Source organism: Adelges cooleyi, unplaced genomic scaffold (genome assembly GCF_023614345.1).
Source record: "Adelges cooleyi isolate 19-005CV unplaced genomic scaffold, UGA_ACOO_1.1 ACOO_flye_CR_arks_rails_tigmint_CR_PRNA_30, whole genome shotgun sequence".
In the NCBI taxonomy this organism is placed as follows: Eukaryota; Metazoa; Arthropoda; class Insecta; order Hemiptera; family Adelgidae; genus Adelges; species Adelges cooleyi.
In genome coordinates, this window is record NW_026095971.1 from 6,318,865 (window position 1) to 6,344,320 (window position 25,456).

Here is a 25,456-nt window from a genome sequence, read left to right on the forward strand (position 1 = left end):
ACAAATCAGCAAGACTAATTATTATTGTTTATTGTTCGTTTATTTATTTATTAATAATTACCTTACATAAATATTACTACTTAAAATAGATATCAAAATGTTTTTATTTTTTAGTATTAGTATTAAAGACTAAAATATAACGCTATAATTTCAAGTACAAAAATAATCTTAAAATACATTCTAATAAATACTTAAAATATTAACTTAGGGTTTCTGTTGATATTGTTTTCCTTATCTCGATTCGGCTATCTTAGTACAATAATATGACCATAATAATATTGCGTTAGTTCGTTTTCTGTATTATAATAAAACATGACATTTTATTTATATTTTCATTTTTATTCTTGTTTAAATTTTCATAGTTTTAAATTTACTATTGTTTTAGCTTACACGTTATGAGATAAGGAAAAAATAGTCACAATCAAGCCTTAAGAAACGTAGACAAGATTCCGACAATCTTCGATTATTAATTATTCTAGAGGAAATCAAATGTACATTATTTTTAACGTCGGAAAAATCATCTGCGTTTCAGCCCAATAAACACTTATATAACTACTATCGATTAACTCTATAATACAAATAAAATTGGTTCGCTAAATCATAAATAACCGAAGGAGTTCGTTAGTTAATAGTTATGAGATAGCTGAGCTGCCTCGATATAATTTTGTTCTATTGATTTAGGAAAATTAACCGAGTTATAATTACTGAGAAACATTTAAAATTTACAGTTTTTAAAACCTCAATCGACGTGATAACGAATTCAAACGATGAATACATATAAAATAGGTATCTTATTTTAACTATCTATTAAAGAATGTCAGGTTTAAAATATTATGTTGTGTTTTATTGCGGTGTAAAGGAAGTACACCGATATTTTACTGGCGTGCTAATATTTTAATTTAATTTTCGTGACAAAGCCAATGTTACGTGCTGGCGTTTTTGATTACAACGAAAATCGGTATTTTAATAATTAAATGACTTAAACTCAAAATCACTAAATAAGCCTATTAGATTGTGACGGTCTTGAAATAAAGTATTATGGATATTATGCGCACATCGCGAGACCGTCAAGGCTATTTGAGCTCAGCGTCCTTTGCAGACAAAGAAACGTTGGTCTTCGATCGATGTAACTACTCATTTGTAAATAAATAACATTAATAAATACTATATATCATTCGCATAATTATCTAATTAATTTAAGGTAAAAAAAAAAAAATCTGTCATGGCAAACTATCTCGTTAAAAGGGATTGACCCCCCCCCCTCACCGGTCAGTATCGTTTCGCGTACCCCGAATCGTACAGCTTGCACATGCTGTCCGTTCGTCCCACTGGTATGCTCATGCTGACTGACATACCGTCCTGCTGATGGTGGTACGGATCCACGTGTCTCTTGCGGTTCCACACGTACGCCCACGCAATGAGCACGGCTACCTGGACGGCCAGAAACACTAGACAGGATATTATGACGCCGAATAAGTTCACGCAAAGGCTGTCGAAGTTGTACTCTTGGTGTTTCACATAAGTGGTGGACGTGGTGGACGCGTCGGCCGGGTTCATTTCCGGCGACGCCTGTTGAGCGCCGAACCCGAACTTATCTGTGATTTGGATACTCTGCACTAGCAGCATGTCGTCTCTGGCGTCAGCCGACGAACCGCTCGTCTTGGCCGGTGCTGATCTCCTCCGCCGGCGCTTGCCGAAAGAGTGAACGGATCTGAGCTCACCGGATGCGTCCTCCTGGTCGCACTGCACCGGTTCGCAAGTGGGCATGCACGGCGTGACCAAAGCTCGGAATTGCACTACTTCGGAAGACGGAAACTTGAACGCATCGAAATAGGACAGGAGAATCTGCAAACAAGAAAAGAAAAAAAATATTCATAATTGTGTACAATAACGATTAATAAATAACTAGACGTCGCGCTTTGTTTACCTTTCCACTGCCCGTGTCCGAAGACTTGTAAAGTGGACCCATGATAAAGTGGTCGGTGGGACATCCGTCAGCGTCGATCAACACGATCTCGCTCGAGTCCACGCCGTCCATAGCCACTAGTTCCCTGACGAATATCTCATACGGGCTGTTTGAGTCGAGTATTTCGAATCGCAACGCCAGCGGGTCGCCTACCTCGGCGGACGGTTTCACGTCCGCGCCCTGTCTGTCGGTGATCTTCATAGCTACGTTGGGCGAGTCTACGACCACCTCCTCAGTCATGGCCGGCTTGAGATCGCCCTGTATGCCTAAATCTACTTCGTTCGATACCGTCTTGTTGGTGAGGTCGTATTGGCACGTGATAGCCACGCCCAAATCTGAGCTGGTGATGATAGTGTCGTGATGTTGGATGATCACGTCGTTCATGTATCTGCCCAAGCCTTGTTGCTTGACGTTGCACTCGACGTCGTCGTATGCCATTTCCAATTCAAAGTCCAGGCTGCCCCTGACGTCTTGAACGCAAGAGTTCGGGTTGCCCTTGGCGTAGATCTTACCGTTGAACAGCTTGCTGGTCTTGATCCTGGCCACCATATCTCCGGACCGGCACTCGATGCTGATGTTGTAACAGGAGTTCAGCTCGTATGTCGACGCCTCCGGCACTTCTAAGTACGGATCCTAAGGACAATGCATAAAACAGCGTTAAAACCGTTGACCTTAACGCTAATAATGACTAGTCTACATTATCATGCACGCCCGTAGAATTTTAGGATTTAATTAAAAACAAGCTGTTGACCTCTTCACATTATATACGGGCGTGTCTCGTGTTTGTCTTCTCATTTTACCTTATGATGTCAATTCGCGTACGCAATCGAATGGTTTTTTTTATCGTGTTTTAGTGAAATATATATCGTCTCGTCGGAGTTCTATTTTTCGTCAATAAAATAATAATTATAAACGCACGTAACGATCAAAGAAATTAGACGTAGGAAAAAAATATGTTTTGGTTTAGTCAAAAATAACTTTTTGACCGTGTAAACTGGGCCTTTTATTTTTATATACTCGTCGGATATGGTTATATTATGTTACCCCAACAATAATCGAAATTCAGAATTCTCCATCCGGAAACTATCAAATTATAACTACGCGATTCTATAGTAATGTTTTTTCTCTCGATATTTTGATGTTTTGGGTGAATCTAATGTATACACATATATATTTGAATCCAGAACGTTCCTTTTCATCACACATCACTTTCCAGATTAATACAAAAGAGACGAATCGGTTGAAAACTGAAAATACATCAAGATTTATGTTATTGACGACTAGTGAAGGAGATAATGTTTTTTTTTTTACTAGAATTCGAGTCGGAAAATTGCAATGGAAATTGTACACGTTTGTGTCATAATTTTCAGCGGCATACCGATTCTAATCAACCGAGAACTGGGTCGGCACATTTATATCAATGTATATATATATATATATATATATATATGTATATTGTTAAGAAAATAAGAGAGGGCCCAACTCACCAACATCCCGGGGATAACGTACCGTGGCAGTAGATCGTTATTATCATTACAATTATTAGTAGTATATTATTGTGTGTATTCTGAATGTGTGTGTGTGTGGTGTGTGTGGAAGAATTCCTTTTTTGGCACCACTCGAATGTGGGTTACGACAACCGAACGTGTTTGAGAACGGATATGGCACACACAACGAACAAGATCGGTTATTTCATTCGACAAACATGTTGAATTTTAATAATGCACGTTGTTTTTTTTTTTTTGCGTTTTTTCAGTTGTGTCATTCTTAGGTATTTACGAGTTTACTAAAATGTATAGCTATAGTTTGGAAACATTGGGCGAAACGCTCTAGAAACTTGGAACATCTAATATTTCATATTTTTGACGAAGAACATAATATAGAATATGCATTCGACTAGTTAAATGAGTGTACACATAAACTTTCGTTAATTGCACGTTCCAAAAATAAACAGTTTTAATGCGTGTAACAGCGTTACGGTTTAATAGAATAATTGTTTTACGCATTCCACGCTAGCTTTCATCTTTATACACAAGAAATACAAATGTGATTCCCGATGCTAGAACTCACACCGGCAAATTACGGTATTTATTTTCTTATAAAAAACGTATACCTGTTAATCGGTAAACGCCAAAGCGATTATTTTTTTTTTTATGGTTTGCGGTCAGGACCCGAACATCGATAAACATTAACTCGGAAAACGCGACAGCTATAATCTCGTGTATTATAATTGTGTATTTTGTTATATTTATACAATTCGTCATAACGTGAATAACGCTAAACAAATTTTGCTGCATGTTTTTGTTAATATAAGTCGAATGTTGATATCGTTGGTTCTAACGATATTAATCATTTTATAATAAGTACTCTATGATCTAAGCTTAAATTCTCACTTGTATGTCGGACAATGTGGCTCTAGAATGATGACTGAGCCTGCACACTAGTTCGCCAGTATCGCCGTAATCGTACGAATGGCACCTGTACGGAGAGTTCAGACATAGTTCCCGACAGTCGTCCAGCGAACTCACGTCCTGATACACCGAGTCGACGGTTTTAAGGATGCGCCCAGGGAATTTTTTGAACTCGCACAATTTGACGGGCTCGTCCACGCAGTTGTTTTCCAGGTAGTCCACCGACGTGACAGGTTCGAATTGCCCTTGCCCGGCTACTGTCATCCTGTCCATGTCCGAAAGCTCGCATTCGCCTGTGCTGTTATAGTAGTTAGCTGACCTGTAACAAGCAATTGCACATAAGTAATATTATCATAACCAATTGTAATAACGCCAATCGATCACTTTGGCCACTGCTAACTGTTTGTGGTCGGTAACTTTATGTAATGCACATCGTCTGAACAAAACAACCACCTCTACAACAATCTTTTTTTATATAATTTTGTCATATATATACCAATAACTATACTCTTTATCCGTATTCATCCTCAATACCAACTTTTGTGTATTTTCTCATATTGAAAGTATAATATATTTTTAATTCTATTCAAATTTATAAATTAGCAAGTATTAAGAAGTTTTGGAATTTCCCAAATATATTTTTACAACTTCTCGGCCCACTGCTTAAAATACGCGTTTTTATATTATACAATTATTATTTGCGCGAAGGTTAAAACAAAGTCGGAAGTACATAAATCGTAAGAACCGGTTCTGTTCGAAAAGCCCATAAAACCGTTTACGGTTAATGCACCCTCGCGTTGGCCAGTCTGTACATTAGTCATCGGCGGTAGGTATTATATATTGTATTGTGCTTAATAATTTGTAGTCCCAAAGCCTTTAAATCATTTGTACAAAATAATAAGCAATCATTACGAAAGCATTATCTTCTTAGTACCAAAGTGGTCTTTGCACTATTGAAAAACAGTTGCGTTTTACACATTTTACGATATTATTTTGATTTTTGTTAATTAGTCAATTAATTTTTATGATTTAGATGAAATCATCTTAATTTAAGTAAGTAATACATATATTATATTACTATTACATCTAGTCAAACGCATTATCACGGGAAGAAAGAAAATGTCCATGAGTGTTGTATTTTTTCAAAATTGTATGATTGGTATGAATATTTAATGGCAACGATCCATCTTTTTTCGCAAATTAGACGTTTTTCATGTTAAGGTCTATGCATAACATAAACCTAAAATGTACTCGAGTACAGTATCTTATTTATATGGTAGATATTTATCGTTTAATTGAGTGTTGATTGTTTGATTCAACAGTTTTGGCTTCAGTTTGAATCTTTATTTTTCTTACTCTACATCCTACGATTTCTTCATTGATTATATTCTATATATTTTTTTAAATAAGCTGCGATAAAATAGTCTATCTAATACATAACATGAATTTCCCAATGAAATACTACGATATTTTTTCGAATAATTATTACGTACCTACTACTAGAGTGGATTAGCTACTCTACTACGGGGTAACGGTTAAACAAATTGTTTTTAATTTTAACACCAGACACAGTTATCCGACGGCAATAAATGTTGACAGTATTATATGAGTCACCATTTGAATAGCAGCTTTAAAAAAAAAAAAAAAAAAACAGAATTATTCCGAAATATCAGGTTTTTCGCTTTGGAGTATTGCGTTTAACGTGGAAGTCATGTGAACTCGCAACCAGCTGTAGGGCAGAGGTGCTACACGAACAGTAGGTCGACCGCTCGACAGGCAACCGGTTTGTCGCGATCATCGTTTTTCGCCAAAGTCACCTCGCATGACAATCGTTTTACCGGTGACCCCGACGGTCGATCGTTATGTGTATGGAGACCGTGTAGGCGTGAACGTTTTATGTAAATCCCCTCGAATTGGTAGAACACCCGGGAGATCTATCCACAGCCTTTTGGATCAAAATGAGAGAGCGGGTCCTAAAAACTCTGTAACATCATCGTATTTTAAATCATTTTCGGGTATTAAACGCGTACCTAACGAAATTGTATTATTTTCTCCTTATACTCTTCCTATGTCATACACTACCTACCACCGAGGCGATGATCAATGTACTATATTTCAACTGCAGTACTACACAATAAAAAAACCGAAATCCGAATCGATACTCGGAATCGCCGAGTATGTTTACTTGTATGTGTGATGCAATAATTTATCCTAATTTTCATACGCGACACGACGACAATATCATCCGTGAAAGACAGGCAAGAATTCGTTCTGAAGATTTTTTTTTTTTTTCGTTCTACACTATTACTATTACTATTATCATTTTTTTATTCTATATTGTACAAGCGTATATGTAGTACAGGCCAATCGGATTTTATTCTCAGGGAAATTCAGCGTAACGCGATAATAATTAAAATCGTGCATGTAAATCGATCCGGGTCTGTGTGGGACGAGATTAATTCATCGGTTGTGCTGTGATGGAATGTCAATTACACACATACCCAGTGCGGATTAATGTGTGTGGGTGTCCACCATTATTGTACATATACACGAACAGTTAAGTATATACGGTATAGGTACAATTGATTTTCATGAGTTAAGCATTTTTTTTTTTCATATAGGTAATACTAGTAGCTTATAAAATCCGTTAAAAGACAAAATGCGAAGCAAAAAAAAAATTAAATTAACGGATGTGTGCGATCTTCTAGAACACGTGACTAATCCCCTATCACTTGTATTTATGTACGTGCTAAACGATTCAGTTCGAAACGATTTACAGTATATTACTGAAAGGGGGGAAAATCTATGCAGAGAAACGCAACGGACCGCGGTTTTCGTGAAAAATCTAATTTGTTATTTGCCGCCCTCCTCGCTTGGATTTTAATACCGTTAAGCAGCGGCGTGTGCGTGCGCCCGGGCGCTTAAATCGTCGTTTTGTCCATTGTTAAGCGCGGTCGTGATCGCGTCGAACAATGCCATTGAGCCCGTGGTTTAGCCAATTTAGCCAAACCGAGCAAATTGACGTTAAAAAAGCCCTATCGAAAAAAAATATCACTACAACTCGGAACGCGCATAATATAAAAATATGATCAATGATGGCGATTATCTGTCTATACACCGCCTTCGGGTGGGAACAGACGACTTTAACAGGCATATTACATAATAATACTAGTTCGGCTTACCTGCAGGAGAACTCCCTTTCGCCCAGACACATCTCCAAGCAGTCTTGTCGCGTGGCGGCCGGTTGCTTCTTCTTGCTGAACCCTTTAAGCTTGTAACCCTGAACGCGATCGAAGCACCACGCTCTCTCGCAGGGTTTGATTCCCAAGCATGTTTTTTGCGCGTATATCGTGAATACCGGAAACTGAGATTTGCTGAGAGCTCCTGGATTGGAAAAAAAATAAATAATAATGTTAAAAATAGGTAAAAAGTCGTGAGCGTTGAACAATCCCGACGCAGTTGAGATATCTACAAACGCGCATCTGTGCGTTATAAACGTGACATATATTGGCCGTTTGGAAAGTCGCGACGCCTATTAGTTAGATAATAATGTATTTATAGTGAGCTGCATACATAGGACAAGATCGGAAACGTGAGGTGCGGATTAGCCGGGCATACCCCTCGGTGTGAAAACGGTTAAACCTCAATAGACATTTTGCATTCTCCCTTGACCGTGTTTCGCGATGGCGGAGACATTTCGTTGTGAATATACGAAAGAACAAAATTAACCGTTTTTTCAAATTGCGACTGGCGCGCCGCGGTCGGAAATCAATCACACACACATACGTGGTAAAATTCGTACTTGTGATTATAATAGTAAAAATAATAAATCGTCGTGATGCTAAATAATCGAATCCGTTTGAACCGTGTCCGAATCATGACCGATTACCATTATAAATCCCGTATTTTGCAAACACCACGGCGGTCGTCGACATCCCGAATGAAAATCAAAGAAGAAGGTAGAAAAAACAACGCATCATCCGAATTATCTTATAGACCTTCGCCGCCACTAATCTATACGAACCCCGTCTATAACGTGTACATGTGCGGCTAAACAACAGTTTTTTTCTTGCACGCCGTATTACTCTACTAGCGGTTACCTTGTCACGTCACCATGATCTACAACCGGGCGTTTGTTAACGTAATTTACATTAAACGCATCCGAACATTAGCCGCTCGCCGTTATAAAACTGCATGTTACAGACGGACACGGTATGTCCACAACCAATATGTGGTAAGTTTTTGGAGGAAAAAATACTAAACGCGTACCCTGAATGCCCCTGCGAAAAATCTTTATCGTACCGTGGAGGCTAAGCTTCCAGTGGCCAGTTCCAACATCCTCCCTTATTAAACTTTTCAAAGCAAGCAGTCCTATATATGTTTAAAAACCAGATTTTTATTGAAATTTTTAATCTTATTGTTGTCCTACAACGGCTTGCGAGAAAGCATGTATGGTACAGCTCGTGTGCAATGCCAACAGCTGTTCAGAGATAGATAACCATTTTTTTAGTGTCTTCAAAAGTAGCCAACATATTATACAGTACCAGTAAACGCCTATGTGTGTGAAAGACAATTGTTACGCGGTTCTCTCCACCGAAAGCACCGTTTATCGATTTGATGCGTTTGTTTGTATCCTCACAATAACGTTTAGTGATATTCTCGAATTGATTATTGCCGGCGATAGGTCGACCCGTATCCGTAAAACACAAATAAAGCTCGGGCGGGGTTAAGGCTCCTCTTTCTTTTTCTCGGGTACGTCACGACGGCGGCCGTGTTCGTGCTACCGACTTAAAACCTCCCAGAGGGCCGAGGAATACAAAACTGTCACGGTGACTCCCACGCTATACTCCGTGCGCGCCACTACTCTTTGTATCCGTTTAAGGACCTCGCTAAAGTATGTATATCGGCGTTTTACACATACAGGTATGTATTAGCGGTAACGCTTGTCGAGCATTAGCAACTCCAATTAACCGTCTTGTAAAAACCGTCAGTTATGCTCGTGTAATGTCGTTTTTGTGTCCTTACCCGGAAACGCATCAGCGTTGGACGAGAACATCACGCACAACCCGGTTTCGTAGTTGACCGAATAACATGTGTCGTTGGCTTGACACGCTTCCAAACAGTCGGTTAACATAAGAGTACCGGGTATGCTGTCCAGCAAGTCGTCTGGTGCGGTAAACACATACCCGGTGACCAGCTCGAACCCGGTCATGTCGGCTTCGCAGTCCTGAAGGGATGTGGCCGCCGTTGTTGTAGACACCATCAAAGTCAACATTATGACGCACGCGTAAAGCGCCCCACTAGCACGGGTTTTGCCTGAAACAAAATTACACAAAACTATTAGCTGATTAGCATACCGGTATTATTGACAAAATAATTTCTCCCTTCAAACACTGATCATTTGACATATTTACTAACGTTGGATCGGTAATAAACTCAAAGCAGGGTTGACGATTTGGCTCGGATGTGCCTATCACCACATCTATTATCTGCCTACTAAAACCACCACGCGCATTTCGCACATTTTGAACACCGGAGAATTTTTTTTTAATAAAAGCAACTTTATATTACATTTGTTATTAGCGGTATTATTACCCCACACGGCACTTTATTTTAAACATTTTGAAGAATTTATATAATCGCATATTATTATCATTAAATTAAGTCTTGTAAATTATAATAAGTTATGATTATCGTTAATTTATATTGATTAATATTCCCATATTTGATTTTGGCTAATTTAAAATTCTTATGAAAATAGACACGATTAGTAGTAACTAAACATTGAAATGAAAAATGTTGTTGTTTGTAATAAATATTAAATATTATCTGGGATAACATGGAGTTTGAGGGATCTTAACCTTTAACGAATCTTACAAAATCTCTAGATTCTAATATACGCTTCTAAATAAAAACTTAATGTATTTATAATATGCAAAACTGAAGCTGTAAAACGATTCGTTATTTGTAATTCTTGATTATAACCGAGATGAATCTAAGGCAATCGCCGGCGACGAATATCGCGGCCACCCAACGAGTGATTTTTTTCGTCAATCAGAGATAGCTAGTTTTTTATGCATTTAAAAGTGGATGATGCATGCAGATTGAATAAATGTGCTATGGCGTAACACAACTGTTGATGCTACTATCAGTTCGCGGTGGTTATAATGAAATTCAAACCTGCCCCCAACGTGGTCACGTGGCTCGTCGAGATTGTTCCCGGTGTTTTACATAAGCTATTTTGTATGTGAGATGACTCGACGTCTATCGTGTTATCGCAACAACGGTGTACGCAACCTAACTTGAAGTTAATCTGATGTTTACATAAATGCAGTTAATTCAAACTATGACAATAGAACGCAATTTCGTTTTTTTTTCTATTAGAAAATTTCAGTATGAAACCGGAGTAACCATAAAATTTATAAAAAAAATCAAACTATTTAACGTCTAACACCCATTGAACATTAAATCTCTATTATCAGAGTGCCAGTTTCACATTGTAATAATTTAACCGACGCGACGTTATATTACTATTTTATATTGTTGTAACGTACGGCGAGACTATATTTATACGTATAAAACCACTAACGCTTATATGTAGGACGAACGTACGAATGTGAGGTGTTAAAATATTACCTTCCAGTGCGATGTGGTCAGAAGGTAAAAAAAAATATTTAATCGTACGGTAAATGCAGTGCAGTAACAATTGGCGTGTGAGCGATAAAACAATTAGGGTACGGAAAATTATCATAATGCGCCAATTCGAATTCCAGTGTCGTTGACTAGAGACCTGGTATTTTCGGGTCTCTCGCCGACAATATCAACAGACAATGTTGTTTGCATAGGGTATTTGGTAATTGCCGCGGGCCTTGGAGGTCATTGTCGGAAGAAGAGTTAATGATCGGCGAGGTCAAGCAATATTTTACGAACCTTGTTAACGCCCACCAGTAATTCGCAACGAGAACCGCGGGTCGGAGAAGAACGCGTAAGACGTTATTATCATAAACCTCAGGAGGTTTTTTTTCCATTGTCAATTATCAATTTTGTAACCACGATTTTCGCCATAAACTTGGAAAAAAACACGCACACCGCGGTAATTGAATCATAGGCTGCGCGGGCCTTAGATAGTTTACACAAGCCGACTTAAATAAATACTGTAGTAATGCGATTTCGGGTAACACTTATATTTTGTACTTGGTCATATATTAGACCGTGTCTAAAAAAAAATGTGTTTACTTATTCTCCTCCCCTTTATAGGGTAGTTATTCAAAAAATAAATCCTAAAAATGTCAGATGGATTGCTCAACTCTAAGTTCTCATAAATTTTCTTTTTGCATTTTAATAACACGGGAGGTTTGAATTTTCTATTAAAAAAATTTAACTTGAAAACTAATAAAAATATTAACAATTAAAAAAAAAATCCTAAAGCTGAAATATGACACTTTACAATTACTATTTTGTCATTTAATTGTAATAATTGTTTTTATCAAGTTATAGCTTATTAAAACCAATAAAACTATAGAACTTGCAAAAAAAAAAAATTAAAAAGTTTAATATTACCCGTACATAATAAAAGCAAAGTTATTTGATTGTTGAATTTAGTGTAATCTTCTCAAGCTTCTCTATTTGCACAATTCAATGAGTATGTGAAATACAATATTAACAGCAAAAAAATGTATTTGTATAGGATGATAGGATTTTCAATATCCGTATTTATATTTGGCTACTTCTGATTGGTATCGCGCAATTGTGAACAAAATTGTCTAATCTTACAGAAATATCTGAATGATATGTTGACGTCGAAATCCAACGCAGACATGAGCTGCGCTTCACTGGCGTGTGCGACACATAACGGGTTACACACAACTATTTACAGTATGACCACTATGTGTGAGACGACGGCATTGGTCGGCCAGTGCATAGGAAAAAAAATGGACAGTAATAATGTGTGCAATTTCTGTAATATTATGACGTTGTAATATCAGACAATGTTTATATTTGCATAAAACCGCATACGATTATTGTATTCTTCTAATATTAGATGTACAACAAGTCTCGCTTGTAGATTTACCGTTGAATATAACGACGAAAACTAGCCAACGACAGAGTAGAACACATGTATAAAATTTGATTGATTATTTGTACAAGCATATTTATTATTAAAATCGTGGTTTAGACGTAACAGTGAGATAACTTGTTTTTATTTTATTAGCACAAGTTATTGTTTTCTGTAACGGCGGCTTTACACACGTTAATAATGTTTAATATTGCGCTTTTGCCCAAAAAAAAAAATATATATATATAACGGCCAAGGATGTGTGTATGTATAATTTATGCCTCGAAATAAGTTATAAAAAGAAAAAGAATAAGAAAATATTTGAGAAACATTCGTTTGTTTTAATATTTTTTTATATGTTTTATAAAAAAGATCACTTATTCCATTAACTGTTACCTTTTCCATAGACAAATCATTTCTATCCACATTCGTTTTTAACGATTGATGTTTTGAAATTTAACCCTGATATCAATATGAAAAAAATCCTCCATAAATTTGTTAGTTTTTAAGTATTTAATTCTCGCATGATTAAACGAGTAATTTTCTTAACTAATATTTTAATAGCTATTTATGTATGTCTTTTTTGGATAGTCGATTGTGTTTAATAGGGTCATTTAAATGGAGATGTTGTGATATTGTCGTGTAAAAAGCTCACGATGGGTGTAACGTTTAGTAATACGAATAGCGTGTCTATAAATACCATAATTTCATACACACACTCACGCATGATATAACGGTGAGTTTTTTCTTACCCTGAGGCGTCGCGTTTCTTCGGTATGAAAACCTGTTTTTTGTTTAATGAGTAATGAGAATCCTCCGCTATGTCTTATTATTATTATTATTATTATCATCATTATCATCACAGTCGTCGCCGGCGTATGTTATGGGGAACCGACCAGAAATATATTGGTGTGTAAATCGGCAATCGCGTGCCGTACTCGTGTTCTTGACCTACATTAAAAAAAAACTCCGTTCAAATGCGTTTTCGTTGGTAATTGAAAAAGTGGTTCGGCGGGAGGAGGTGCTGTGCTTGTGCAGAGTATATAACATAAGGATACTAATAATGAAAAATATAATAATAATAGTAACGTGTATAAAAAATCAAAAGAATCGTGAAACAATCTATATCGTCAGTCCACCGCGTCTTCTTCCACAGCTGCGAATAATGGACGGGTTTATATTGTACATATATATATTTATAATATAAATTGAGCTACCGTTCTACGACAACTATATGTACAACAACAACAACAACAACAACAATAATAATAATAATAATAATGAAAATGCAATTATAAACTAGTCTGCGTCCTCGTCGGCGAACGTTTATTGAGGCCGATTTCATGTCTTTTTGACGGTGTTAGTGTGTTATATTTTCGCTATCCAGTATCTACACACACACATATATATATATACTTAGAAAACCGTCCACACTTTCCTATCAAAACCCCATTGTTGCGATTGACGTTTTCAATTCGCATAGCGCTGTTTATCCGGTGATCGCATGATATTATTATTTATTTACCATAAATTATACTGCGTTATTTGATGCACGTCCGATTTTCCCAGATCCACCTTCAACGGTATCTCATTGTGTGTGTATATATGTTTTACCGGATTGTCCTCTGGACGCGTCTCGTTAAACCCGTGCAAGACCGACGGTGGGGGGTCGTCGAGTGACGTTAAGACGAGTAAAAAAATAACGACGCCGTTAACGAATTTGTGTAAAAAATGATATAGAAGAAAACAAAACCATAGTTGATCAACGATTTATGACAGTCGTCCATGATAATAATAACACACTATTAGCGAAAGCGCGCGAAAAAATTAATTTGCATTTTTACTTATTATATTAAGGCGACGCGGCGATCGTCTCTCGGTGACAGCCGCTGACCGTGGGAAACGGATTTCGTGCCGGGTATTAACGTTAATTGTATATTAAATGTATGTCTTTTTTTTGTATATTAATAGTATTTAAATCCTAACTTAAGTGCCTGCGGGGCGAGGACACTGACGTCGTACCGAAGTGTTACGAAAAAAAGTTGTACCGCTCCAATAATCGCTGACTTGGCCTTTTTTCGATTTAGGTTTTTTGATTCGTTTTCAAAACCACAATCGAAAAATGACATTCCGCGAGGGAGAATATCGCCATCATTTTGATGTTCTGTGGCACTACGTGTTCGATTCGTTCCGAGCTGAGAAACAAAAACGCAACTAAAAATAAATAAGATACGTCCGTTTGGGTTTTATTGACCAACAAAAGGAAAATTGGCGCGCGAACACAATGCGTTTTAAGTGTCAAAATGTACTATGTATGTGTTTTTTTGAGTTAGTTCACGATGGAAAACAATGCGTGTGCGTATTTCTTCATCGCGAGTAACTGTTGAGGCACACTCGTCCAGTTAGCCGAGACAGACCAGCTGGAAACCACAAGGTGAACATAAGATATGGCTCGCGCGATCATATCATTTTAGGGGAAGTAGTAAAGAGGATCGATTATTGTTAGTGCTCTGATTTGTAGGAAACAATCTAATACCCATGCTTTATTAACGACATTTTTATGTACGGTAAAGACGCTAGTCTGTGAGAAATATAACATCTGATGGCAAACAATTAAAATACCCACCAATCTTACTTACCAAGCTCTTAAGCTTAGTTTTAAGTCGGTAGGAAGTTTGCTATTAGAGTTCACAAATATTATTTTACTGGTTTTTGTCCATACAATCGTGTATGGATTAATACATATCGACTAGCAGCCCAACGATTGATCCTCAGTCCTTTTGCTATAGGTACAAATAAAGGGCGCATCATAGTAATGATGACAACAAAATGTAAGATCATCGTGACAAACCTACACCTTACAGTATAGCATCTGGGCTGTGTGTGAAGATGTGTTGGATATTGTAGTCTTAGCCATAGGGTTTAAGGTGGTCTCGTCGCGCCATCAACACTGTATTGGCGCACATAATAATTATTTTTGTCAATTAACGTTATGTACACAAAGACGAGCGTAACCGATGTTTGGATTTAGCGCTCGCACTTTTGACTCTTGAGACGTCTCTAGCGATGTTGATAATAATAATATATACGGTGTCGTCTTATTGTGCGCGGATGTGATAATAATACCAATAATAATGAATAAAAAACAAGAAGCAAATTCCCGGAACACCGCAATAGTATTCAAAGCGCACGTCGCCATTACAGACTTATTGTTATTTTCGATTAATTACTCGGCGACAAATTAACCGCTTTTCTCATCACCAGGCGCCGACGCTGCTGAACACGTGCACTTATATAATATTATACAACTTCTATGTAGACAATGCTCGGTGGACATTTTTTTACTATGTCTAACGGCCCTATTGATTTGCTAATGATTTGGTACTGTACGATTGCGGCGGCACGATATATTGTATAGACGCTCTCTAATTATGCACACTTTTCCGTTTAAACAATTTACCGTTTCCTCCGGATAGATTTTTTTTTCTCCTGAACAATAATTGTTACATAACGTGTTCGAGTCTCCGCCGGATTTCGCATAACTAGACGACGGCAGCGGCAGCCAATATAGATACTTAGAGGTCCGGGTCGGTTATCGAACCTGGCGGAATCGCATAAAACCGTTTGTGCAGTCTTTGATCGAATTATTATCCACCGCGCCAAGACGGATGTGCAATCCAAAGTATTTTTTTCATATATTCTTTGCCGCGTATCGGCTTCTCTATTGCCGGCCCTCTTCTATCCTCACTGTGTTTAACCATACAACAGTTATGCGCGCTCCGTTCTATTATTATCGTTCGGCCTACCGGTCCGAGGCCGTCATACGTGACGATATGTGCTCGTCCAAACGTACATAATATTATTTTTTCCCATCCTCCCCACGCAAATTCGCATACAATACAGATACACACACACACATATTGATGGCAGCGGTGCGCGAGTCCTGTGTCTTTTCGGGACTTTTGACCGGGCTGTGAGAACGCTGAGATTTGAAAAGATGAAATATTGTCTCGTTAATCGCCTGTCTGGAGAGTACAGTCGAAGACCGCCCACGATAATTCGCACGGATTTTTCTCGCTCGATCAACAGCTCTAGGATAGATAATATGCCACCTTCGCGTGTCGGGGCTAGACGTCTAGTCTTCGTCGTGTACAAAGACCTCTCTGGGCAGTTGGGCTCTGATAATAATTAATAACGCAACCGCCCGGCGGAATCCGCAATGCGAGTACAACAAGTTTGATAAATTATTATTTTGTTACCGTTGGTTCGAAATAATCGTCTAGCGCTCGCCGGCCTGGCGATTGTTAGTTGTTACTGAGAAAAATTCGGTTAATCGAGTAAGAGAAGAGAACAACGGTCAATAAGTTTAGTACAGTACGTTGTTGTTGTTGTCGTTATTATTGTATGTGGCCGCCCGGTGGTAAACACGATTATAATTGACCGTTCGGAGCGGCGACTAGGAAAGAAGAGTAGGAGGGTGGTATCCTCGGTTGTTCTCTGCGAATTTACACATATGCGACCACCGCGTTTACCGTTACCTACAACCTTCTCAAGGCATTCGTCATTTTTCTTGTACCGTGTCCGTCGCACTTTTCTCGGGGGTTCTTTTAATATTGATTTCCATAGCCTCCGGTGCTGTCGCAGAAGGTCGCCGAAATCGTCAGTTAAAAGGTCGGCATAAAACTGCGTCCGAGCATCCGGTTGGTTTACTCAGCCGTTTTGCCTTCTCTATACCAATGTTATTATTTTACCTACCTCTCCGAAAATCATTTGTATAATTTTTGGTTACAGTTGACACACTGTCTAACTACAGCATGATTGGGCCGCGTGCGGTACTCATAATATATCGATCATAAGTAAGTGTTCCGGTAATGTAAATCAACGAGAGCCAGGTACTATACTCGTGAATTTATTACCGTCAGGCTGGTGCCATCGCCGACAATTTAATACGCACGTTATACGGTAGTTGATATTATGATGATAAGTGATAACAAATAATAATTATGTCTTTTAAATGCCTTGCGTAATCGTATGTGTCATGTAGATTTTATGTTTCAAAACGCAGAGTCGTACCGAATTTACTAATAAACGGTGTTCACTGTTCCCCTGTGCGTAACTGCAATGAAATAATAATAAGAATAGCGCGACTTGTCAATTCCGAGGAAACGATTTTCAATGGCCAAAACGCCGCATACGCGTATTGATGGACATAATAATAGATATTATGTAATAATTACTAGTGCGATATTAACTATATATTATGGTGGTTGAAAAGTCATCACAGTTGTGGTGAAGAGTAAATTGTATTTTTATATTTTTGAAATACCTGCGATTACGGCCAGGTTTGCGGCCGGGCCATCAAACGCGCGTATTCTTTTCAAATACGGTGCTTAATATGATCAAAACGTTGTCGTTGGGTGCGCACATACATAAAACAGCAGTAATAAACCAGATAATACACGAAAAGAATAGGAAAATAAACAAAACGAGGCGCTAATGTGACGTTGATTAATAGCTGCGGTCGCCCTCCTGTCGTTTGCCGCGGCGTGGACGAGTTCATGTGTACAAACAGAAAATACACTCGCTAATTGTCGTCGCCGGCTCGGCCCATTAATCACCCGAAATCAAGTAGCACGAGTTTTCGAGTGTCTTCTATTATTCGCCCGTGTAACGGATACGACCCCTGCGCTCACACGCCAAACTCTATCATAATAATATGGCAGGACAACAATAGTAATGTATAAGAGATCTTGGCCGCAGTTGCCACCGCCTCGTCGTGTACCAGGCGAAGCGTACTTCCCGGTTGGCAGAGTTTGCGATTTTTCTTTTAACAAATAAAAACAAATAGTTTTAAACGTTTGAAGCATACTTAAAATTGTCCTTTTTTCTAACAAAAAGTGTTGAATCCAAAACGTGATTTACAAGACGTAACACATGTTGCCAAGTAAACCTGAGGTGAACAGGCCAAGAGAATTCTTGCACAAAATCTTATCGACTGGTGACATTTCAGCTTGTGGATAGGTTTTTGGGAAGTAAGCAAATTTTAAAGCAATCCGTAAATAAATTTAAAAAAAACTCTTTTTCCTTTTTTTTATAGAAGTGGGCCAATACATGACAACTCCACTGGGGGTAGCCCAATTTACTCATCGGTCCTCCTGACCAATTTCGCCTTACGTGTACGTTTATACATTATGGAATTATTGAATAACACTGTAGTGTGATTTTTAATAATGGTAAACGCAAAACTAAATTACCAACAAAATAAGTAGATTGACATTATTTTATATTCCGTCCTCAGTTTCGTTAGCTCTTGTATATTCGATTAAAATAATGTGTCAAACGTCTCCATAACTGTCAGCAACCTAACTTGTGGCTATTTAATAGTCGTGTGCTTTTTGAATTCGTCACTGGATGTCGTGTCACCAATGGAAAATTAGTAGTTTAACAATTATAATTAATCGATGTCGACACTCGCGGTAAACGGTAATATAATCGCCGCCCGACCGTGTTGTCTAGGTCAATACGTCGGACGCCCACGGAATTGGGTATTGTTCTAATGTCAAGGTGGCGACGACGTAGTACGGTAATTGCCAAATGGATAACTCGAATAATTGAAAATTAAAGAAAAAACGAAATTCGATTTTCTCGATTGACTCGTCTACACGTTAAAACGGTTAGCACGTGCGTCAACAACATATATTAGAAAGAAAAGACAATTTAATGTGTTTTTTTTATTTATTTTTTTTTGTATATACTACTTATCATTATTATTATTATTATGATTATTATTGGCCAATGCGCGTTCACAAAGAGCAACGGGACTCCCCGGTAGCGTTGAAACATTGTGTGTAGGAGACGGCCGGCAATTCGAGATGGCCAAATTAAAATCACGTACACGACCGTTGGCGCGTAAACGTTTTTAATTGTCGGCCCGTTACTCTTTTCTATACTTTATTATATTATATTGCTATTATTATACACCTATATACACCGTCGACGGTGACCGACGTCTCGATTGTTGTCCGCCTCGCGCAGCACGTAATTCGGGTTCCGGAATTTTTTATTATTAAAATATATTTAAAAAAAAAAAAAATTAGTTTTAAAATGACGTACGTTATTTCGCTAAAAAAACAAATTCACGCAAATTCGATTATTTGCCGCCGAGTTACCGCTTAGGCAGCCGATCGCCGGCATAGATGGACAAAATATTCGTATCCTACACTCCCACATAACCTATAATAGCGTAGATGCGGTATTAATAAGTTATCCAGTAGTCGTTATCGTCGGCACGTTTGTGAACGACCGTTGATGTTACCGTGAGACTTCCTCCTGGCCGGTTGATGTATATTTAACTGAGTCCCAGTTTGATAATTGACATTGGCTTTCTCACGGGCTGTGCGTGTCGCCGGGATTAGCATCGGATCACCGAATGTCAAACCTCACCGATAAAAAATCAATCTCGATGGGGTTTGTATAAAATCAAAATTGAAACGGCGACTTATCGATTCTCGCGGTGTACGCGCAACGGCAATATGTCTGTCGCGTGATCGGCTCGTAAATCTCCCGCGATGGGCACAGCCGATTACCAGGTAATAAGTAGTGTAAGGAAAAAACCGTCCACCGTGATGTCATATTTAACTTCTCGGCGACGAGTACTCGTTTGTAATCTGTTCGAGTTAATATTAAACCGGCGACTATAATAAAGTATTATATATTATTATTATAACACATATTGGATTGCGTTATTCGAAAATCTGGAACTAAAAAAAAAAAACAATATTGTTGTTCGACTGTGTGTGTGGACCGTATTTTCAGAACGCTCCTATGTATAACATCCATATTCGTATGTGAATTTCCATCGACTCTCGTATAGCTCGTCATTGACTATGTATGCTGCGTAATGTCTACAACATTCTGCAACAGCTATTTCTCGCTGTTACTCAGGAAGCAGCTTACAACTCAATTTGCCCGGATAGCTTAATAACGAATCCGACCAATTACCGAGTCGCGGTTTTACTCTAGATCTTTACGAGCTACTGTAAAATCCTCGAACCATCGTGGTAGCCACCGCACTACTAGCACATTGTAGAGATTATCTGGTCCGGCCACGATGACAATATAATATATAATATAGTTGTCCGACCTTCGGAATTCTCGTGTGTCTTAGGAATGATAACATAGACCATTATAAAGCAACTCGCGTAACGGGACAACATATAGGTACGCGGAAATCCGTATTATTCAGCGTAGGTACTCATGTATGTATTATTATCTGTAGAGTTCATCTTGACCCTCGGCCGGCCAAGTAAAATCATTTATCACTTGAAAGTTGAAACATAGCGTCGAAATTACACCCGCGTTACATCGAGGCCAAAAGATTGGATACTTTTATATTATACTTCATTTTTAGTTAATTTTCTTTCTATTGACATTCATTTTTCTAAACCTGCTACTAATTCGATTTATAATTTTCTGAAATAGCCAAAACTTTTAATAATAAATGATAACTGCTTATTAATGAATTGCCAACGCTAGAATTGGCCTCTAATGGTTGGTCAATAACTGTGATGGATTTATCATCATATATATTATATATATATATTGATTTAAATAATAAATAATACTTAATAGAATATACGTTTGGTCCACTGCACAATTAAAATTACATAAAATTAAACATAATGTTATCAATACTAGTCTTATGAATGTATTTTGTTTAATTTATCAATTACAGATTATATGTAAGTACATTTTTCTCTAGTTCTGTCAAATGTAAATCTTGGGATTTTTTAGACATATTTTTTCATGAAAATGATACTGACCCACGAGTCTATTGTATTATTAATTATATAATAGTATATATATTTAAAAGATAACGCTGTTGTTTTTTTAAATCGTGTGTTTAAACTTTTAGCGAATGTATTTTGCTGAAGCGATATATTTTTTTTAATTGCGTTAAGACACTAGATTTTTAGCTTTTAAACGTTGATTGACCATCGAGATAGGGATACACATGTTATTATAAGCACAACACGACACAAGTACGTTTACTACAGTTTGTCTGGCGAGTACACAGCTTTGGGTTGCGTTATATTTTATTTTTTGGGGCGAAAAATGCCGTTTCATTAGTTTTACGCGAATTTTTATTTTTTGGTTGCCCGTGAGAATCGGATCACGTCTAATTGTTGACATACATTATACAGCCCAATATATTTGATGTGTGTGTTTGGCCTTGCCGGTCGAATCGTCGTCGTTACAGTCTTATTATTAGTATTATTATCTTCGTCATTTGTAGTATTTCTTCTGTATCGTTATTATATTTTATTCCGGTCGGACGTGCAGTCGTCATGTGATACATTCGCTAATGGAGCGTTATGCCACTCATTACTATCGTTCATACTACTTTTCGTTCAACCAAAATGTAGTCCCCTCATCTGGATTTTTTTCTCTTTCCATTATTTAAAAACATAAAACACACAGAATACATACAATTATTTTTCTAAAAGATGCTATTTATGCGATCAGTGTTCACGACTAATCAGATACTCCAGACTTCTGTGTACTAATACAATATTTATTTTAAACGCAAGATCATCGCACTCGAATGCAATAAAGACTGATGCAGTTTGCCCACGAATTTTAATGTATCTCCATTACATTGGTTTCATCTACGCTCCATAAAATTCCGCAAAAACACGATTGTTTTTTTTTTTTACTAATTATTTTTAAAAGACGCAAAAACAAATAGCATGTATCGATTGAATGATCTGCCAATCGATCTTGTAGGAGACGACAAGTTAACAAATTAATAATACGAAACTATTAATTATAAAATCTACTCGCATGACTTGCTTTGTACCTAAAACCGTCACTGCCACAATAGAAGAATTGCCTCAATTAGGTATTTGCTATTTTTACACTCTTTACTATTAAGTACCTATCTAATAACAGTATGCTGCAATGTGCCAACTGGAGTCAGGACCGCAATAATGAAAACAAATTTGTTATCTATCTTATTTAATTAACTTTATTTCAAAAAATAATAAAGAAACAATTGTTCAATGTAATTTGTTTTTGAGAAAAAGTATTTTAATATAAAAGGTTTGTAATTAATAATTATTATATTTAAATAGATAACAAACTTTTTTGTTGTTTTGAACTGAAAAAAATGTATTTGTTGATAACTGCCCACATGTTCTTATTTTATTGAAAAAATTAGATTTCCAATTAAATATTTAAAATATACAAACTTCTATAGGGACCTATTAACTCACTAATGGACGTCCATTACTCCTTTAAAATGTCCCTTAGATGTATGGGCTTATCGTATAAAATCAGTTAGCCCGCTTAGGTTAGGTAGTGGGATTTAGCTAATATAAAGTACTCAAAATAGCGGATAATACACTTATAACCATTGGATATTAATTTGCTTGTCAAATCTGTCCGGAGAAAAGTATATTATATCCTAGCAACTAACGTGTTTGATTATAGTTACATTTGTTACTACCGTTAGCTCAATGAATATTTATATTCTAGACTCCCACAATTTGCATAATATATTATATAACATGTTGTTTATTGCTTATTACTAATGTACTGTTAAAACTGGTAAACGGAACTTGGTATCTATTTTTTAAACTCGGGCAAAACGAGTGACCTTCGATACGAATGTAATAAAACGATTTAAATTATTCTTATGCGAGCGCGTTCAAGTCAGCGAACCAGTCCTGCACTAGAATATTTCCATCAGTTCGACTATCGTCGTCATTTTCTCATTTTAATTAACGCCAGAACATTCGTTATCGTTCACACGAGGACCGACGAGTTGGATAGGGGCGGGCAGTTGACCAGCTTCACGTGTACATCGTAATGTTTAAGTAATTATCTTCTTTTCAATATTGTTTGGAGTTTCAAATCGAATTTTGCCCTAAGCCTAATCAAGTTTAACGCCGATTCTGGACTACACATGTAGACGGTATTGAGATCGAAACAGCGGCACCTTTAATACCGAATTAGTATAATATATTATTAATGTAACCAGACCAATAATCAAATTGTTATTATTATCAAAGCAACTGACTCTGCGCTCACTCTTCTCACTCTCATATACATATACATAGGTAAACGCCGTGATAAATCGATTTAATATAAATCCGAGATTACAATAGAGTTTTATCGCTTTCGCCAGGCAAAACAATATAGTAGTATGGAACACGGCTGAATACTTGATATTCTATCGGCCTACGGGATTTTCCAATGCGTCTCGACTGATTCGTTCGGAAAAAATATAAGTAAATAATAAGACGTCCCACAGCAGAAAACGATAATGGCAGTGGCAGATTCACGTTTTTTTTTTAGCCTAAGCATGAGGGTGTCGGACTTCTGGCCGGTCACGCGTCTGATTGTTATCCCCTAAGAACATACTTTACTCCCAACGAAATCACAATTAAATACCACTTGATAAACACAATATTGTTATTTATTTATATAGATGTACATTTTTTTCTTCTTCCTACGCGTTCCGTTATCGCGTCAAGGTATCTCCCAAATGCGGTTCTTTAACAGCGAACCGACAACGAATTATATCATACAGCTAAATTTTAATGTAAATAATAATGTAATTTGTGTCTCAGAGCTTATCGGCGTAACATCTATAGATCCATCAAAAGTTGATAAACATTTATTTTTTATTTTTAAATTTAACATTTAAGCTTACCCATTTGGAAGTTGGAAATCCGAGGGCAACCTATGACAGCGGTAGTGGTGTTGTGGCGGTTTTTCGGCTGTGTTCTAGAGTTGTCGGCGCGCCAAAAACGCACAGAATTTTGTTAAGTAAAAAAAAAAAAAAATCAAAAAATCGAAACGATATAAAATATATATTATATATATATATATATATATATGTGTTTCAATTAAACGCGAACGGCACTCTACCGACAGTGTGTAATCAGGACCGGTTACGTAGTGTGCGGCGGTAAAACGAAAAATATATAATATATTTGTTAAAACTGTTGAACTTAAACGAAAAAAAATAACGTATCAAACAAGACCTTGGCCTTCGCCAGTCAACAGGCAACGGACTATTGAAGACCTGATTGCCGCAGACACCGTTGGTCGGCGACCGGCCCGGTCCATCCCGGACCCCCTTCCAAGCGTTCCGGCTTAGCGGCGGTGGTGGCCGCTATGTGTACTTCCGACCGTACTATCTTCTGACGTCACGACCTGCAGAAACGCTTCCGCGTGGAACGACCGAGGCGGCAGTAGCGTAATGTAACAGTGCAACTCGTCTGACCGGCACCCGTACCTGCATCGGTGTGGGTACATCGTATCATCATAATGCTATTATCTTAACACTAAGTACCTATGTGTAAAACAGAAACTTATAAACGGCATAGGATTACGATTATGTAAAGACACTGTATGGACCAGCTAATGGAATTTTAGCGAATTATTAATCGCCTAAAAGACAGAGAATCGGATTGAACGCAATTTTGAGTCTCAGATTCGTATACAGTTCAAACAAATATGATTATCTCTGTGATAATGGTTAAAGTTGTGTAAAAACTACTAGGTAATGTTATCGACATTTCTCCAAATGGATCGTCTAACTGTTTTTTTTTAAATCCTGGACTCTAAAATTTCAATGGCACTTGCTCTTCCATACCCTAGTCTAGCGCCACCTCTGACAGTTTAGTAAAACAAATTTCATATTACCCTGCTATTGTTTACTTATATGTTCCGTGGTTGGTAACTTTAACGCAACAAAAGGGGTGGGGATTGATTTAGTAATTGAACGATCTGATGGTATTATTCTTGTTACCAAGGGAATTCCTCCATTTCCTTCTAAACCTTTCATATTTATGGCGCAGACGATAGTAGTATAATATACATTAATTAGCTTTAATTGTAGCTTTAATATTTTCCAAGCTAGGTTGCGTCATAAGAAAGACGAGGCCGAGCCGCTGCAATTCGTTTTTTAGTTTTGATGTTGGGAGGTGTGCGTTTTTTACCAAATGAGATGCC

General features: G+C 37.5%; 2 protein-coding genes across 2 annotated transcripts in view; one reads left to right on the forward strand and one right to left on the reverse strand.

The window, feature by feature from the left end:
* Positions 1-25,456, forward strand: part of LOC126837936 (autophagy-related protein 16-1) — a 118,851-nt gene that overhangs the window by 10,513 nt on the left and 82,882 nt on the right. The window lies entirely within an intron of this gene.
* LOC126837935 (uncharacterized) lies at positions 25-24,502 on the reverse strand. The gene is made up of 6 exons (XM_050571946.1): positions 24,150-24,502; positions 9,403-9,693; positions 7,560-7,761; positions 4,360-4,696; positions 1,928-2,599; positions 25-1,845 (listed from the first exon to the last, which is right to left on the reverse strand). Exons 1-6 carry the CDS (start codon positions 24,151-24,153, stop codon positions 1,270-1,272), a joined length of 2,082 nt encoding a protein of 693 aa, XP_050427903.1. The 5' UTR covers positions 24,154-24,502; the 3' UTR covers positions 25-1,269.